At 34.2% G+C, this 20204-nt stretch overlaps 1 protein-coding gene across 12 annotated transcripts in view; it reads right to left on the bottom strand.

Moving 5' to 3' along the window:
- Nucleotides 1-386: 386 nt before the first annotated feature.
- PFKP (phosphofructokinase, platelet) overlaps nucleotides 387-20204 on the bottom strand; it is a 41566-nt gene continuing 21748 nt past the window's right edge. For 3 of the 12 annotated variants that reach the window (XM_040686048.2, XM_040686069.2, XM_040686059.2), the window contains 14 exons: nucleotides 19968-20032; nucleotides 19342-19411; nucleotides 16378-16524; nucleotides 15702-15772; nucleotides 15159-15246; nucleotides 14046-14198; nucleotides 8454-8606; nucleotides 5135-5299; nucleotides 4174-4235; nucleotides 3124-3235; nucleotides 2164-2263; nucleotides 1847-1852; nucleotides 1474-1579; nucleotides 391-926 (listed from right to left, as the gene is read on the bottom strand). In XM_040686048.2, the coding sequence (XP_040541982.1) occupies nucleotides 773-926; nucleotides 1474-1579; nucleotides 1847-1852; nucleotides 2164-2263; nucleotides 3124-3235; nucleotides 4174-4235; nucleotides 5135-5299; nucleotides 8454-8606; nucleotides 14046-14198; nucleotides 15159-15246; nucleotides 15702-15772; nucleotides 16378-16524; nucleotides 19342-19411; nucleotides 19968-20032 (1452 nt within the window). In that variant the 3' untranslated portion in view covers nucleotides 391-772. Of the gene's footprint in view, nucleotides 927-1473; nucleotides 1580-1846; nucleotides 1853-2163; nucleotides 2264-3123; nucleotides 3236-4173; nucleotides 4236-5134; nucleotides 5300-8453; nucleotides 8607-14045; nucleotides 14199-15158; nucleotides 15247-15701; nucleotides 15773-16377; nucleotides 16525-19341; nucleotides 19412-19967; nucleotides 20033-20204 lie in introns of all 12 variants that reach the window. The other 9 variants (XM_046925856.1, XM_046925854.1, XM_040686125.2 and 6 more) reach the window with 6 other exon arrangements.

Raw genomic sequence — 20204 nt, 5'->3', positions numbered from 1 at the left:
AATATTGCAGGGGTGATACTTAATTTTTTGTCATCATCCAGTTACCAGAAGTCTACATGAGTATTTTTTTTTGTCTGTATGCATGTAACAATTTTAAGAACTAATTTTGTTCTTTTCCATTATTAGGGAGAGTAGCTGTAGCCTTAAAGAAGCTGTAAGAAAGGAAATGTGAAACAAGGGCCACATTATGCTTTTCTGAATCTCTTTAATTTTTGTTCCTGGAGTTATCCCTGTACAAGGAGAAAGGAATTACTAGCCTAAATCCAAAGCAGCAATGAAAGACAGCTGCATTACGGTCCTACTTCTCTTATACACTAAGGTGAATGCATGAAGCAGTGTGTTCCGCTTGTTTAGAAGCAGGTGCTAATACACTTTGACACATCACATTCATGATATTTGCAACAGTACTTTATTTCACTTCAGATACAGTAAGCACATCCTGCAACTTAACACAAAGCTAGCCTTCTACACTTATTTTTGGGTGTAAGTATTCTGGAACAAAGTGCAGTGGGTGAGTAACATTTTACTCTTTAATAAGTGCAACACTGATCTATGCACTCTGTATCAGTAAGATGGTGCTTATTCATTTAGAGGCTAGGGTTTGTTTTAAACATAACACAAATACAGGACAGAATCTGTGTGACATGTGAACGTCGTGTTTCACATAAAGTGCTGGTACAATAACTTAAATGTTACAAAACAAAGCTGTAACGATTCTAAAGCATTGTTACTCACAATGTGCATCTATGACAACAATCTAAAAATTATCTTTTTAGATGGCTCCAGTTTCTGCTTCCTTTGGGCTGTGCATAGCGACATGTTCCAGCTGGCCCGAGTCTGAAACATCATAGCTGGTCTTGTATTTGGCCAGGATTTTCATCAGTGGTCGCAGCTTCAGCCACCATTGCTCCATGGGGATCCTATGTCTGTGTGAGTGGTGGGCAGGAAAAAAAGGAAGTGAGTCATGTAGTAGCTAAGACAAACACACACAGCTTATTTGGCAATACCAACAGTACTAATAGCCTTCTTCGTAAATAGAAGCATGTATTACTCTTCGTTAGCCCAAATAAGGACAGAATAGTAAAGAAGATAATAGATTGTACTAGATAGTGTATTTCATAGGGAAGTAGAATAGCACCTAAGACACAAAAATGCTGCTCCACTGAACTTTATCAGAAGTAAGCCAATTCTATACATTACAGCAAACATAGTAATGTAAAAGGACAGCAGGCTCCCAGAATTAAACAAGATAAGTTAAAGTCTAGGGAGGAGAAATAGAAAGTATTAAGGGAGTAGTTTGAAAAGACAAGTGAATAATCGAAGTGAATCACTGTCTGAACGTAAGCCAGAGACAAAAGCACAATAAAACAGTTGGCAAATGCTGTGTGTCAGCACTGTGGCAAAGATGTTCATTTGATGTGGTGAGAGGAAGCCTGTTTTGAGATGTTTGAAATGTAAGCAGAGCATACGTACACAAAGTCTGTTTCATTCTTCAGCTCAGCTACTGGCTGGAAAACAAGGTTGCGTCTGCGCATTCCCAGCAAACAGACAGAGTCATCGGTATTGGCAAATACTTTTCCTAAAAAGAACGAAATAATTCAGCATCTTTTTTATTCACACTTGTATGGGAGCAGGCAGCTTATTTGCAGTTACTGTATATTTAACATAGTAGTAAAACATCAATTAGTACTTTAATAGGGTTAGGCGATATTTTTAAGTTTATCTTTGGTGATTAGCCATGAAAATAGTGTAAGTAATGAACAATCAAACTGAATTTGAACATCCAGATTTAAATTGCATTTTAGTAAATAGTGTTTTACAAAAATTCCCAAAGAAGACATATTACCTTCTTCTGTCTCCCATGTAGCCATCATGAAACAAAAAGGAAGAACAGATGTAACTATGTAGTCAGCAATTCCTTCATGCATGATAAACTGTAATCACACTATCATTTTTAAAAGGTAGGTAAGAAAAACAGCTAAAATATCAACCTATTGAGGGGAATCTTACAGCAGAAACCACAACAAGACATTACTGATTAGTAAAAATATAACACGGAAAGAAGTGTGTTGACTAACTAACATACGTTCAAATATTTTTGTAGTCTTATATACTTATAGCTAAGTGAAGGCAGTAACAAGATAGCGCTGAGTATTTCTGCACCTTTCCGATAGGTTTCCTTCAGTTTTTTGGAGATCCACTGCATGGCTTTTGCAGAAATCTTTGTCCCAAAGTTTCTGTCAAATGGTGAAGGTGCACCACCCTGTGTGGAAATTTAACTGAGTTAATTCAGTATTCATATTTTTCTACTTTATCAGTCCTCTTTGTTAATGGCCTGCTATACCTCTTACCTCCTTCTTGCCCATCTTCAAACAAAAGTGAAAAACCTATCACTAAAAATAAGCTAAATCATTTAAAAATTGTTATGCTAGTGTGGAATCCTCACTGAATCAATAATACTTCTCACTTAGACAAATGTAGGGTGGTGTTTGCCCTTTCATTCTCTTTTCCCTCAGTGCTGATCATAAAGCACTACCAAGCTCTCACACTTTATAATGTAACCTTGTTTCAGCACAGAATAAAGCAGGCAACTTAGAGATGTAGCTCCACATGTATCTTTGACTCTACTTCAGTATTATTAGTTAGCCTAATTAAAAGCTCAGTTTGCCCACAAACAAGCAGTACAGTAAGATAAAGAGGGGGCAGACACAAAGATCATAAGGAATAGTTAAATGTTGTCTTTTCTACCAGGATAAGACACCTGCACATAACTACTTAACCAAATTTTATCACAATTCAGAAGCCAGATAGATTATGGATGGGCAGAAAGTTATGTTCTAAAGATTTATTACAAGAAAGATAGCTGTAGGATCTACGAAAAAAATGTGTATTTATGTAGACAGAGAAGTGAAAATAAAAAACTAGAGCATTTTTTTTTTAATAGATTTTAAAAAAGGAATTACAATCAAATTTAATGTTAACAAGCACCTCTGAGTTACCTACAAACAAAAAATCCACACTTTTTTCTTTAATCCTGGGTCATATTTACTTGACATGGTTGAACACTATGTTCTTTATGTTGATAAAGTTAAGCATATCTGGAAATGTTAAGCTCAGTTTTACCTGCTGCATGTGGCCCAGAACATTTTTTCGACAGTCAAACACTCCTTTTCCTTCTTCAGAATACAGCTGATAAATGAAATCAGTTGTGTAGTTCTCATTGCAATTCTCATTTCTGAAACAATTAAGGCCAAATACTGTTAGCAAATCAACTATTAGTTGTAAAAACATTCCCTACTTACTGCAAGACAGTTGCTTTCCCAGTTTCTTAATACCAGTAATCATCACTTGGCTATTTACATCTAATCATACAGGTTTGCTTTCATGTTTCATGAATGTGCTATTTTTACTACACTCACAATATTGACAGGTCAGCTGGTTTCCATTATTGAATAAAGTAGTGAGAAATACCATTTTAATTCCAACAAATTCATTAGGCAGATGGAAAATGCATAATACAAGTAGTTACATATTTTATACAATTTTTAAAAGCACAGATAATAAATAATACCTGTCTGTTCCTTATTAATACAGCAAATGCCAAGTATTCTTTTTGTACCCTGATCACATTAGCAGTACAATCTATAGAAGTATAATGGTTTCCTTACACAATTTACTATAACATTTATTTTTCAACTCTTTGCTACTCAGCACACTGAAAATAGATCTTTATAGAAGAGAGAGTGAGAAGCTGTGGACTGATTCAGGATGTCTACGAATGTATCATTTTAAAGTATGTTTTAAGGATTATGATTTTTTTGAAAAATGTTTTATCTTGTAAAACCTGAGTACAATTTTCATAGTAAAGGCTATAGTGCACATATATACACATAGTAGTTTTTACATCTGTAGTAAATGACAAAAAAAGGCTGCAAATATAATAAAGTATCACATCACAGAGCAAATATATTTACACGGAAAGAAGGAAGTTTTGGATTTCAGCTTCCAGACAGCTCCTAGACTTGCCTTCTGGAGCAATAGTTCTGCCAATCATCTTGTATTAAAAGGAATGATCAGAGAATATGAACTTGGACTGTTTTCTTCATGAGAGTCCAAACAGCTTTGACTGCACTGAAATCAGAGACTTCATCTATTGAAAGTACTTTTGCTTACCTCAGCACTAAACCACGCTGGATACTGGTTTTCATCTTTTCAGTCAAGTGTTCCACATTAGCCTAGGAACAACAAAGGTATTTTTAAAGAGCCATGTAGAACTCTTTAAAACACCTTTAATAAGCCTACATATTGTCTTATCCTGATAATGTCTATGAAGGATTCTACATCAAGTATGTGCAAATTCAAATCAGTTTTGGAGATGTAGGAAAACATGCAGTGTGTGGCTATTCATCTTGGGGTAAAAATAGCTTCTTCCTCCACATCACAAATAACTTATTTTTAAATAGCTACATAAATTTATTTTTGTGTGTGCTATACAGATGGAGAAGCTGGATAAACTTGATACACAAAAAACACATAAAAATTGTCATAAACAATCAGATGCTGCAGTTATTTCCAGTCCTTGCAACAGAACCTGTATTCTGCTGTGTATACAGCTTTGTATTTGTCCATGACAGAAGCTAGAACCAACCACCTCAGAAGTATAAAAGCCTCATAGTAGGTAAGTTCCATATCACCTTACCCCCATGCTGTCACATCCTAATCTGACATCTTTAATTAAATAACACTTCAAAAAATGCTCTTGATAATTTCATTATCAAAGTCGATGTCAATTTCATTATACATCAGTTTAAATTTCTGACCTGTATAGCATTCTGACAAATGAACTGAGGAAAAAGTGTTTCTTTTTATTTCATCTTTCTTCTGAAACTACCCAGCATTTTTCATTTATATCTAACTTGAATTTCTATCAGAGGAATAAAAATGAAACAATTCCCCTAATAACGTTTAGTCAGTACAGTCATTTCATCAGTTACCCTAATGCCAAAAATAATGGTGTATGTTCCTTTAGGGAATGTGACATAAGAACTGGAATTATTTGACAGTGCAAGTGACAAGCACAGCTTTCATTTACAGCATATAGATAAATAAGGAAAACATCTCTAATGCTACATACCTGGAGCTCTCGAATGTCAAACTGTTCTTCAAAGATATAAGCAGCATCAGCTCCTGCTGCAAGGGCTCCCATATTGGCCAGGTAACCACAGTAACCACCCATGGTCTCAATGATGAATACACGACGTTTGGTACCACTGGCTGACTGTTTGATACGATCACATGTCTACTCAAAGACAATATATTAGAAATTAAGAACTTGGGATTTTTATACTTTTATGTGTGCCAGGCAATTTTGTGTCACATACTGATGAAAGACTTCATATTAAGTAATGTCCCATTATATCATAACCCGTTTCAATATCCTAACAGTCATCACATAAAGTAATTTTTATAAGCCAGACACAAGCAACACAGTCAAAATATTTCGCTACTATCGAAACATTTGTTTCATATTTGAGAAATAAATTTGTCTTGTGCATGGACATAAAAGATGACAGCTATATAACTGAGATACTAATTCATATGGTGGAGCTTTTTAAATAACTTGAGTATATGTTTTTCTTTATTTTGACTCCATTTACTACTGAAAGTTTGTGTCATCACTGATCTTAAAGTTCTCTGGGTTCCCACCTATGCTTAACAGTTACAGGTTTTTTGTTTGTTTGTTTTTAAACTTGAGCCTTAGGCATGTTCTGCCCTGTGAATTAACAAGGATATTCACATAAATATAATTCTCTCCAGCACTACTGGAGTAATTGTTCCTCTTTTTTTTTTTTTGTTTTTTGTTTTTTGTTTTTTGTTTTTTTGAGCCTGATCCAGCCTCACCTTGAAAGTCTCCAGGGATGGGGCACCAGCCATATCTCTGGGCAACCTGTTCCAGTGGCTCACCACCCTCACTTCTTCCTTATATATATCTTCCTTATATATAACCTAATTCTACCCTCTTTAAGCTTTAAGCCATTTCCCCTTGCTCCACCACAACAGACCCTAATAAACAGTCCGTCCCCTTCTTTCCTGTAGCTCCCCTTTAGATACTGACAGACTAAATCAGATAACTAAAAACAGGTTTTCAAGCAGAAATTTAGATTGAGAGCTATGTGGGCCTCAAAAACATACCAAAACAGACCACATAAATACTGAAATTACATGTGAAGAAATAAGCAAACAATGTTTAATACATTCAATGACTAAAACCACTAAGCATTTAATGCCAGCTACCAAAAGATGCATGTAATATCATATATGCATACTTAATTTATATATATGTGCATACCTTCCCCCCCCCCCCCATACACACACAGAATTCACACAAATGCATTCAGAACACAGACTGATATTCTGTTATCCTGAACAGAAATTATCTCTGTAAACTAAGAATTTTAGACTGAACTTCACTGTTTTTCAAGACATTCTTTTACCTGTCTTGGACTGGACAGTGTATTCAATCACCTGGCTTTCCTGTCCTAGATGTGGTTTTGTAAGAACTGTTGTAGAATGCTAATCTCTGGTATATGGGTATAAAAATCCCCATTGCTTTTAACAGTGGCAGGCATTAACTCATTAAAAAAAAAAATCTGCCTGGAGCTGGACTGATATTTCATCTAAATTATGATATAAAAAAATACTGGAATTAGAGACTGAAGAAATAAAAACACACCTGAAGATTTGAAGATTTCCTTCACTTTGAAAGACCTAAAACATTTGTAAACATGCTTTCCACATAAGGTTTCCAGCTGCTGGTAACAGAACAGAATTTTCTGCTTTTTGAGAAATTATAATTTTGAGTAAATACCTAGATTGTCTTAAGTGACGACAATAATTATTTGCCTTGGGGGATTACTCATTTTAGATTTATTTAGAAGGATTTCCATTACTGACTATACAGGAAACATGGAAGTAGTAACTGTCTGCTATTCTTGTTTTCTTAGAATGACTTGTAACAGAAATACTCAAATACCAAAATGGCACGGATCAATTTTAAAGAAATTCAGAAAGTTACATATAAGATATACTATAAGGCTTCTTATTCACCCAGCAGCTCAACTCAAGACTTATAGAATGCATTAAATTAGACTAGATCAAATATCTCAAGGCTTGGAAAGATATTTATCACTGTATGTACACACGTATTTAATGCCAGTGGTGATCTTCTGCAACCTAGCAGCCCTACAGTCCATCCATACGTCTGCTATAGACCATCTTTAAAAACTGATACTGTATTGCTTTCTAAGCAACACAATAGCAATCCCCATCATGGCAAATGGTAGTATTAGGTAATAAAACCAGAAGTCAATTCCTGTGTGCCTCAAATTCCTGAATGTCTCCAAAGTTTGCTATGGATTCACACTACTGTATCTTGCCACGTTGCTATCTCCTTATATCCTAGTGTTTTTATGGTGAAATTTCAAATTTAACTTACTTCCAGTGACTGTGTTAAGAATACAAACAAACAAAGAAAAACTGCAAGTATTGCATCTCCCACTGATCAGACCATAACATATTCTGATGCAGCACATTAAAAAACGCTCCTGTAGATAAATGACTATGTAAATAAATCAGTACCTGAGCAGAAAAGCAAATCCACATTTCTGAAACTTCAGGATCTCCATTCAAACTTTCTTGGTCAATTGCTTCCTAATTATTTATGTGTACTAATAACAGGAGTTCTGATAAAACTCAGAGCTATTCAGAGATTTACTCACTCATGTTAGTTATCATCCCAGATCCCTTTTCTGTTGTTTCAGCCAGACTTTGTGAAATGTAAAGAATTACATAATTCATACAGCAGTTGTATCCAACGGAAAAAGCAGACTGTTCTGACCAAAATGGAAAGCTTCAATCACAGCAAGATGTGTCCACAAATCAGCATCAGTGACCAACTAACCTGCTTGTACAATCCTTATATTTACATGCACTTCATAAATGTTAGCCCTAATTTAGTCCATAGAACCATTCACGTGTTTAGCACTAAGTACGTAACAGAACATTTTAAACATACTAAGCTCACTCACTGGCCCATGAATTAAATGTGGCATTTATCTACAATATCTGCTTTTGTCATTCAGCTAAATAGTACTGCTACTTCAGTTAAATAAAATAATAATAAATTGAAATTTTAGAAAACCAAAATCTTATTTTCAGAAAAAAAGACCAAAAACAAAAACCCCTTATCACTAATGCAGTAGTCTTGGATAACAAAACAGAATCCGCAGGAGATAAACACCAATTATAATGAATTATTTTAATCAGTCTTGGAAAAACCCCCTAAAACATAACAGTGACTGAACTATTTCAGAACACCAGATATTTAAAGGTCTTTAAGTATCCTGATCTTATGCATTTTATCATCTTAAGTTTTAAAAGATATGTAGTCTTACCTCCACAATAGCATTCAAGGCAGTGTCAGCACCAATGCTAAAGTCTGTGCCTGGCACATTGTTGCTAATAGTAGCAGGCAACACACAGATAGGTACGCAAAACTCCTCAAAGCGGGAACGTGCGTCATGTAGCTGCAGACAACTTTCATAGGCCTGAAGCAGTGGTACAAGTATGAGTGATACATTTCTTGTCTTTGGATAACTGTGCTAATGACTCCTTGCATGTGATGGTAAATTTGGCTGTCCACAGGCCCAAATGCCATTGGTGAGATTATTGGGGGTGCATCCTGTACATACCACAACAGTGCACTGGGCTTGCATTGGCACAATGCTCTTTGAAGAAGTGCAGATTAGAGCAGGTTAATACAGAGTGAATATGAGGTGTGTGCAGCATTAAAGGTCTGAAGCAATTTAGCAGAAAAAGGCAGCGTAAATGTAGATTGGAAATCTTTCTAGAAAAAGACATTTCAAGAACAGTTTGAAACACGTTAAGGAGTTCAGAAAGTTAAGTAGAAAAATGCCTGCAATTTGAAGGATTTTTTTTTTCTTTTAATACTATGTTATCCTATCTAGTCAAGACACATATCCATTTCCACTGAGAAAAAAAAAAAATCCTAAACTTTCCAAGATTCTATCAACACACACATCTGCTTCTAGGGACACAGGTTGGACAGAGGTCCAAAAATCCAAGATCACATGCATATGGATGTGTTATAGTTCACAAGTATATTTCAAAGATTCTTTGAGAAGCAGCTGTAGATTCCTGGGAGGATTCCAAACACTATAAAATAAATTAGCATGTGAAAAGGACTAGGTGTTCCTAACAGCAACCAAAATGCTTGAAGTTCAAGCTGTTTTTAAATTAACACTTTTTAAAGTTACATTATTCCAATTCTATCTAATCCAAACTAATTCAGCATTTCTTACGATATGTAACGATTCTCAGCAAGAAAGCCTAATTACATAGTATGTTCCCACTTTGTTAATGTCTTTCTCCTAGAAAAGAAAGAAAGTCTCATCTTTTCAATTTCTCAGATCAGTTCAGAAAAGCAAATCAAATTATTAGGACAATATCTCCACAAATATCTACTCAGCTGCTAATTTAAGCAATAACTTGGAAGAAAGTGATGGGGAAAAGATTCACCCATGAGAACTCTGCTTATAGACTCTCTCCTCCAGATAAATCAGATTCCATTCAGTGAGATGTGTCATCTGACAATACATGAATCAAGTGCAAATTGAGTTTCTGAAGTCTTAGTGAAGTCTTTAGGTATTTGGAACTGCAACTTTCAACTAAGTTCAGTACTAGGATGCATTTCTAGAACAACGTCTGAAACAGTCTAAAAAGCTGCTAAAAATATTGGTAATTCAGACTTGTAGTCCTGACTCTGAGAAGCATCATTGGTAGAACATAAGTTGATTTTTTTTTTTATTATTATTTTTTATTTTTTTGGGGCAAATGAGATTTTGCTGAGAATATTTCAGTACATAGGAATTTGCCTAGCCCAATTCAGTCATTTGGAAATTTTGTCTCTACTGAACAAAATGGTGATAAACAATAAGGCTTCCTGAAGAAGTGGAAGAAAACACCAGTAAGTTTCTCCAAGAAGTTTCATAATGACACTTTTGGGAAACTGAGTTAAAGAAAAATTTAGAGCAGTAACTAACACAATTGGTTAGTTATGATATGTAAAGATATGTTTTACTTGCATTAAATATTGCCATTTCATTTGATGCAAGTGATTTTAGCAAACATATCCAAAGATTGCACCTCCACCAAGCATAAGCATTAGATGATTAAATCTTAGCATCACTGCAGAGTATATGAAAAAACTTCAAAAAAAAAAAAAGTAGCCTAATTATAAAATGTAAATAAGTAATTGGTGGTTTTAATATTAGCTTTACAATTCCTTCTTTTATTATTTTTTCTATTATAAGATAATCATCGAGGGATACTGTACCACGTTAATAATATGGTTGATTTTTTCATACATTTTTATTACATTCTTATTATTTAGCAGAGTACAGGCAGACTCAAAGAGACTTTATAAAAATACATGCAGTCAAACAGACTGCAATTTGTTTACTTTATATTGAGGTAATGCAAAAAGGCTATTAAAAGGGATGAATTTACTGCCACATCTCCCCAGCCACACTGCTAGGACTGACACAGATGAAAATTTAATTGGACAGTTAATTTGGAACTAATTTTCAGCCAGTTCAGCTGCCTGGTTCAGATTAATTCAGCCATAGATGCTAGTATCAGCACTAGGCAAATACAAGAGAGCAGTCAATCCTTCTCAAGAAAACTGCAAAAAGATTGCATTAGGACAATTTAACAAGCTTTCTTCACTCCTCAACGAGTAAGGGTCTACTTGAGGCTGTTCCTTTTCTCACAACCAGCTGATCACCCTGTATGCTCTTCTTTTTGAATTACATTAAAGGCAGACTGTCACCTCTTTGAGCATATCAGAGTTTTAGCCTCTTGCATTTTTAGGCTTCTTTCTCCTCCATCTCTAGTTCACACTGCTTCGTTTCCTCATTCAGTTCTACATGCCGTAAATAAAATATATATTCTACCATTCCATACATTGTTTTGGTTTATTCCTCTTTCCGTCAGTGTCCAGGAGCCCATCAGTAGGCTTTCTTTTCAAATTAAATTTTCATCTTCTCCACGTTTTTCCCCATGTTCTGTAGCTGAAAAATTTAACTTTCTATTCATTCTTTTACTTACAAAGTAGATTTCTATTTATTAATTTCACCCACAGCATGTATTAATAATCTATGTTTTAAATAGATATTAAATAACCCAGCAATGCACAGCCTTCATATTTGTGTGGAAATAATGGAACACTTCTTTCTTGTCACATTCCAGAAGTCTGCTAGCAGAAATACTCTATTCATTTCATTGAATTACTAATATGAATGTTGAGGACATACATATTTTTATCCAAATAATTACTTTCTTGCTGTTTCTGTTGACAAAACTCCAAATTCATGTTCTTATCCTGCAATTCTAAACAATTCATTATGTCTATCTCAGTACAAAAGTCTTAAGAATACCCTATTCACATGTAGAAACCTCCAGGATGCTCCAGCTATTTGATATTGCTGAGTTTTCACTGACAAATTTTCTCACTGATCTTCTTAAACTAATGAGAAAATAGAGCATACAAGCAAATTTAAAATGCTGTTCAAAAGAATACATGTTCTACTATACAACTGATTAAAAGCCTACATTTTAAAATACAAATGGAAAAAAAAAGTCAGAGTCAAGAGTCTGTCATATAATCTGAATTCTAGTTGTTGAGAAACGTACCATCCACTATCCACGAGTTAGGACAAGTCACAGTCTCATGGTCTCATCTAATCTCTTATTCAGAAAATCTGTAATTGAGTATTTATACATTATATGCTATCTTTGCTAAATCCACCTGGAAAGAAACAGTAAATGCCAAACTTAAGTCAGTCTAAGAACGGTTGATGTCTTTTTAGTCTGCTTTCCCTTGTAAAGGCAACACAGTAACATTTTATTTGCAAATATCTCTAGATAATACTTATATGCCTTGGTAATTTTCAAGCAACTTAATACTGACAAATGTCTAGTAATGCCAAACACTAACAAGGCCTCATTACCCAGCAGAAAAGAATGTACTTACCTTACTGAAAGTTGTCAATAAAACAGAAATACCAGCAGTACTGCAGAAAACCTAAGTGTGATAACATTTAGGTGCGCTAATCTAAAACCTAAGAAATGCTAACCTGAAAGCTATAAACTGTGACACGTTTATTCATCTAACAGTGGCAATAGGAATGAAAATTTTAAGACTTGTACTGAGCCTATCAGTCATATAAGGGACAGCACTGCTATCGAGCCTGATTTGAACATGCGACAAAAGAACGAAAAGGAAACACTTTTCATTATCTGATTAGAGGATCACATTCAAACAAATGGAGGCGGCAACTGCAAATATATTAAGCAGAATTATTTCTCCAACATGAAAGTCTTCTTCCCCCAAAAAAGAACATATTTTCTATTAGCTTGAATCTAAATCCTGAAAAGTCATTACATTTCATATTTACTCCAGAGAAAATTCTAGGCAAAATGAAAAGCAGGAGCAAGACAAAAGCTACTGATAAAAAACAACAGATAGAAAAGTTCTCAACTAGTGCATTGAAAATATGGAGTTACTGACAGTTTATTGTCTAATGAAGTCATATGATACCTAGGAATCCAAGTTTAAAGTAAAACAACAGCATGGAGAAAGGGAGAGAGAGAGATCCTGCTCTACGTGAAATAACCTACAAAAAGAAGGCAGTTAAGTAAACACACAGATTATGAAGGAAGAAAGAAGATAAAAGTAGGTGTCATGCACAGTCACTTTACTCACCTCAGTCATTTTGGAGAGATATTTTTATTTACCAGAACTGGACTTTATAAAGAGTACATTCAAAGCAAATTTTGCTTAGCCTGTAGTCTATCAAGCTATTGCCTTGAACAAGACTGAAATTTGTTAACTCAAGGGTTTATTTTTCTGAATATAAAAATATTTATGTTGGTATGGTAAAATGAAAATAACAAAAATTATGTAAGTGCTCTTAAGGTTGACAGCATTTGAGGAATCCTTAAAAATGATATTATTTTGAAAGGTCTCTAATTTTACAAACGTCTAAGTGATAAAGGAACTGGCATTTCAGTTTCAAAATGAATCTGAGATGCTATTCCCATTTAAGATCATCATGTTCCTTGCTTTTAACTTTAAAAAAAAACATAGCTCAATGTGTACAATTAATGAAAGTTTGATTCAAAGAAGAAACAGAATTACTTTGTAAGTGAAAACATAAATTCACTTTTAAAGAGGAATGCTTTATTAAGACTCCTGTGTTTTAAACAACTATGAACAATCTGCAAATGTATCTATGATGCCTATGCATCTATCTACAGATTATACTGAAAAGAAAAAAAACTGAAGGAAATGTAACATCCCCATTGTTGTTGCATAGACAAAACTATGCCAGATTATACAGAAGCAGAATTTCTTTTCTTAGCTTGGTAATTAATGCTTCATAAGTGATTCAGTTGAACTGTAAATATGCTTTACAATGTCCTTTGTGTAGTATTTGACAATTCTCATTCTATCCAAGTTCAGTTTTAATTGATGAGTTTTTCATTTACATTACTTTATTTTTTTTTAAATACATCATAGCCTGTTTCAGCTGTTTATACTATAATAATTTGTTCCATTATTAGAGTACACGTAGTTGCTATTATTACAGAAATGATTTCATAAATAAGGATCAATTTCTGAACAGAATAAGACTCACTTGGGACTTGTCACAGCTGGTTATATAGGCATTTTATATATGATAGGGATTTCTTCCTCTACAGTATATCAAATGATCACCAAGTCCAACACCACAAAACTAGTCTTCTAAATGAGCATCATAAACACAGCTGTATCAAGTAACTACATCATTTCCCACGTTAGATTTCCAAAGTTCTGGTCTATAAAAATATCCAGCTCTTGCCAATGTAGTCAGTTTTAACCACAACTGCTTTGTTAGTAAGCGCATACACCAGAATAGACTTACATCAGTTATAGTGTTCAGAGCAGTATCTGCACCAATGCTGAAATCTGAACCCGGTACATTGTTGGATACTGTTGCAGGAACCATAACCATTGGAACACAGAATTCATCATATTTCTCTCGGGCAGCTGACAATTCCAAAAGTCCGAGGTATGCCTGTTGGGCACAGGCATTGGGTGAAAAATTAGGATGAATATAGTAATGGCAAGGTTAGAATGATAAAATGGAATGGGCCACAGGGGGAGCCATTTCTACCATGACACACTTCAGCAAGTCAAAACTGTAAGGATCCACTAAAATACGAAACACACACAGACAAATACACAGGGTTAAAAACAGGTACACATTTGAAAATAAACAACAAACAGAACACTCAAGCAAATATATAATTTTGACATAGCAAAGTTGCTTTGTACAACACAAAAATACTGCATAATAGATAGTTCCCCAATCTTCAGGTACTCTTCATTTGAAATCTTACTATTCCTCAACTATATGAGCATCCAATAGGGTGGAAAAAATAATAACAAATGATGATTCATTCCTTGGAAAAAAGTATCTAAGCACATTCTTCTCTACAAACAGTAGACTAATAAATACATTGCTGAAATAAGACCACTCCTAACGCATTTTGGTAAAATGCAATCAACGTGAAATATAGGGGTGAAGAAAGGGAAAGAGGGGAAAACATAACTTAATTACAGATTTTGAAATGCATTATGTGAGAAGAATGCCTTAAGTAAAAGACCATAGTACAATTACAACTACAGCTCAAGAACTTTTTGAGTAATCTTTTAAGTACTGATACAGTACAGATGGGAAAACTGATGTGTTTTTTTGGATTTTTTTAATGTAAAATAGTATAATTCGATATCACCTAATTTATACATTTAGTGTATCTTGTTTTGCAGTTACCAGTCATTGTCTTAAATGTCAGCTTCCCACAAAAACAATCAGTGATAATAAAATTTCTGATCCAAAATATTATTCAAGTTTCTTACAAAATAGAGTTATAAGCAAATCCATTTTACATGAAGATTGGGTCAAAATTAGACTTTTTTTTTTTTTGGTCTGGAAATGCATTCTACTTAGACATAAGTTTAATCTTTAGTGTACCTCAAATCCACCAATAACCATAAGAGCATTAATGTTGTTAGTGCGCATCTGGTCAGCAATCTTCTCCAAATATTTTGCAGGAAGAGTACTGAAAATTATTAAACCAAAAGAAAAAATAAAAACACTTCACAAACACTGCAGCAATAAGAATTGGTTATTAAGCAGTAACAGCAAACTCAGCAGGAATAAAATATTTTACATATTACATATTCTATCCATACAAATACTTCTTTCCTGGCTGATGAGTAAGGGAATCGCATTCAGGAATCATGAGGAGAATACAGGTTGTTAATCCTTCTAAGAGTTAAGTACCTTAGCAAATTTTTCAGGTGAGGTCCCAACTCCCATTTTCATTCTTTTTTCAGAGTTTGTACAGTACTATCAGGATACCAAAATTTGAACTTAAAATTTAAAAAAATCATTACTTTTTTAAAAAAATAAAAGATTTAAAACACTCAGTGAAAGGGAAAAAAAGCATTGAATTATACACAAGTTATAATGTACTGGAATTCAACATAGCAATTGGGAAAATATTGCCATTACCGTTTGGTACCAAGAATTGATCCTCCTTGACCAGTCCAGCCTCCAACATCTCCCCAGCTGATTTCCTTGATCTTTAAATTAAAGCAAAAAAGAAGATTATGTTCAGTGATTATCCAGTTACTTCTGGCATGAAACAAACAACAGGCACTAAATGTAAAGTTGTTGAACCAAGCTGTAGGGCATTTTGGGAGCATCAAAAATGAAACTGGCAATAATAGAAAACAATACCAAGAGGTTAAACTTAAGTTCTCTTGATTTCTTACCAGTCTCTTCCCATTCTATTTGTTCTCTCCTCCAGATCATGATAAGGCCTGCCCCCTTGTTTCGTATGATCCTGTTTTCACATTCTCTTTTAATGAACATGAAACACAAGCATCTAAAGCTAGCTTTTTTAATACTAGTTTTGGGATATATGGTTCCAGCTGGGCAGTACAAAAAAAGAAAAAAGAAATCACTGAACTCATTTCATAGCTCTTTAGCAAGTGAATAGAAGTACTTAATATAAATACATCTATAGGCTCAAATAGATGACAAACAGAGATACAATCTGGGTTTTAGGAATTTATGAAATAAAAGAACTTGAAAAATCACTGCTCATGAGAATGCCACAGAAGACATCTTCCAAGAACATGATCAAGGTGGTAGAGTTGGATGGGATACACAATACTATACTGACCTTCCCTCTAGCAAAACCTTCAAATCCATCAATGACAGCAAACATTTTATGGCCTTCCGTTATGCCAACTCTCACTGCAGCCCTCACTGCAGCATTCATTCCAGCTGCAGGCGCACCAACATTTAAGACTGCCACATTAAAATTGGACTGCAAAAGAAAAACAACAAATTTGAATATGGACTTTCTACACCATGTTCTATTTTTCCATCAGACATAGATATTAAATATTGGAATATAAGAAAGGAAATTGCAAATCACTGAAAACCATGGAAAATGTAAAGACAGCATACATAATGTAAAGAACACGCATAAACCTATTCTCCCCATTTGCACAATGCCATATAAGACTGCCACATTTTCATTTGATTTGCAAGATGTTAATTCAGATTTCTATAGCCTGGATCAGCTAAATTCGAGAAAAATAAACAAAATTGCCTAAGCTATTCAACCACTTTCATATTACCCACTCAAGTTTTCCAATATACAACCAGAATGTCTCAGAAAAGAATAAGAACTGATTTTGTTTGTTCCAGCACCATAACCATTAGGCATATGTCATCAGTAAAGATGCACATCAGTAAAGATACACAGTGGCAACTTTTAAATTAGAAGTATCAGCCTGACTTCTAGAGCAGCTGGAGATATAGCAGGAAACAGGATTGTTCAGCATCTTGATATGATACTATAAATTTTCAGATTATGACAGATTTTAAGGTATTTCTAATGATTCACAACTGATTGTTTATGTATAGTGTCATCCCCTCCTGCAAGTTTAATAGGTGCTCCATGTAAATATCTATCCTGTTCAAATGGAAAAATATGATACATCAAGTACATATTTTTAATCTAAAACAGATAATATAAGAGGGAAGGTTCTGCTTAAAAACAGAAGTAATAAATATTTTGCTACATAATGTACATTCTGTGAGCATTTAGTCTTCTTTTGTATTTGTTAGTTATCAACTGCATTCCAGATAAAACAACTGTGTAAATGGATGTAAGCATTGCTGACTGAGCAATAGAGGTGACTACATTCATGAAACCTAGCAACAAAATAGGATGTTAAAAATCTGTCTTGTTGCAACAGACAATTCTAAGCTGTAACACTTTTCAAGTTAAGAACTCTTTCTTTAATGGACTTAAATTGCCATGCTAATAAGTCCAAGACCATTCAGAGCACAGACATTTTCCAAAGGGAAAAAAAAAAATCAGTACTTCCATTAAAAATAAAAATAAGTACACATAGAATTGCTTTGTAAGGGTAAACAAAGCATGGGTAAACAAACAAGGGTACTCTACATGAGTAAAATTCCAGCAAGCATCTTTGGAATTAATTTGAACTGTAAAATGTGAAATGCCATACTCCTGTACATGAAGAAGCATTACTTGAAATATAAAACAATACCAGTTAAATCACAGACCACTGTCTCCAATTAAGAAAAGGTCAGACAATAAGAATCACTGACACCCAAAATTAATTATATTTTTATTGTGTATAAATAGGTATCTATTTAAATCTGAGGAAGACACTGTAATTTATCAATTCCGTTTTATACTGACAACATTGAAATTAATAGTGAGAGCAAAATATAAGTAAGGAATTAAAACTTGACATGCCTGACCTTTCAGGAAACATGCTTAGCAAAACAGAACTTAAATGATATCAAACTATGCAAGAAAAATGCAAGAAAATCTGATGGCCTGTGCTTATATACTGAAACTCATCATGCTTTACACCAGTTGAACTGTGTTTTTTTTTTTTTTTTTTTTTTTTTTTACAATCATTAACATGACAAATTTATAGCAATTTAGTATTGGAGAAGATGTAAAAGTTACTTGGTTTACTCTGGAAGATGGCATATGGGAACTGTTGAATCCTGACCTGAATCTCTGATTGTTCACCTGAGGTGAGCACTGAGTCAGCCATGGGAGCACAGGTGAAGGCAATTCACCTGTGTGACTGGAAAGGATGGAGCCTTGCTGTACCTCTCCTAGACCCCGTATAATGGCTGACTGCCACTGCAAAAGGATCTCTTTCCAGACATTGCTCCTCTTGGAGTTTTTCCTGTGAACCTACAGCACAGGTGAGCATTTTCCATTTGTTTCCAATTATCCCTTTCCAATGAGATAATCTTTCTAGCTTTACGATCTGTGGATACTAATCTGACCACACCACTCTGTATTTTTGTTGACTATACACATGGGAATACAAAACAAAAACAAACACAAAAATACAATGAAAAGACAGCAATTGTCAAACAAAAAGAAATAAAAGTATGTATGCTCTTTGTTTTGTTTATTTTAAACTTCAGTACAACCAAAGAAAGGACGGTAAAAAAGGTAAAGGAAGCGTAAGAGTAAAGTATTTGTACACAGTAACACAGCTGAAGCACAGCATACAATAGGCCCTGGTGATGATCAGCTAAGCCTTTTCCTCAACAGTTTATCTGCTTTTTAATTCCTCTCCAACTCCTTTAGAGAAGCACGCAGATTTGGATGGTGTGATCAAATCCAAATACTTATTATTTATTCCAAATGACCTAAAAACTCCTTCTAGCGTCATCCATCATTAAAGGACATAGCAAAACTACTGTAGAACAAAACAAGCTCTTGCTCATCACTGGCAGAAATGCATAACTAATGGCGGTGACTATGCTGAAAAATAGTGTTCCATAGCTCTATCAAATAGCATTTATTGTGCTATACTGTTACTGTATTATTGAGAGAAATAGGAGGCATTATTTTCAGAGTGATCTATGTCTCCCCCCTTTTAAAAAAAAGTTAGCTATAATAACTAAATTGTTTGTTATAAGCATTTTTCTGCCAATATAATAATTAATTAATTTTATAAAATATCCTACAGCAAAGATTTGAAGACAGTACTAAGGAGATGGGAGAAAAAAGGTTGATTTGTTATGAAAACCCAATGACAGACAAATATTGCACACATTAAAAACTCCTCACCTTTGGAAGCTCGGCATCTGGCTTTTTTTGTGACAGCAATTTGTAGGTGTTAAGGTTGTTTTCAAAGCTCCTAAATAATGAATAGATAAAATAAACATTACAAAGTTTTTGAACATAGTTATTTTCGAGGAAAAACTGAACTTTTTCCTAAGCTGTTTGAAAGTATTCCAACTTACAGGATATGTTTTTAAAACTGCATATCATATATATAATAATATATATTTAGTTATTAACATGTAAGGTATATACACCGTAGGAAAACTAACAGCTGCTTACAAACATATTCATCTTAAGCAGGTTTGGTTTCAAAAACCTGAACAAGCAGGCACATGGTTGCAATCAGCCAGCTCATACATGGCAGCAGCTCTTTTTTCTGTAACTAGTTAACTGTCAGTCTTTAGGACCACTGTTTTCTTTGGTTTGTGTGGTGGGCTTTTTTTTTTTTTGCTTGTTTATTTTAAACACAGATAAGAGTTCAATTATTGTTTTAAGCAACTCTTCCTTTGTCTTCTAAATACACAAAAACAGATGAAAATTAAATTATTTAAAATAAAATAAAGTGCCGGCAAAACTGCAGAAAAATACAGCATTTTCTAGAGAAAATAAACTGATATGAGTGGCAATACCTCCCACGAAGCCTCACAGCCTCAACAAATCTTCCTTCATCCATGGCTTTCTGTACTTCTTGAGTCTTGAAAAAACAATTTTATTATTGAACATGTTTGAAAAACACAGAAAGTTATTCATCTAATATTTCTGTAAACAGACATTCTGAAAGAGCTTTCTAAAGGGAAAAATAATGAAAATTTGATATTTCAAACATAAAATACCAAAAGCTACAGGACTGGGGTAGAGTAGCTGGA

This window comes from Gallus gallus, chromosome 2 (genome assembly GCF_016699485.2).
Source record: "Gallus gallus isolate bGalGal1 chromosome 2, bGalGal1.mat.broiler.GRCg7b, whole genome shotgun sequence".
Lineage (NCBI taxonomy): Eukaryota > Metazoa > Chordata > Aves > Galliformes > Phasianidae > Gallus > Gallus gallus.
This window is presented reverse-complemented; position numbering and strand designations above follow the sequence as displayed.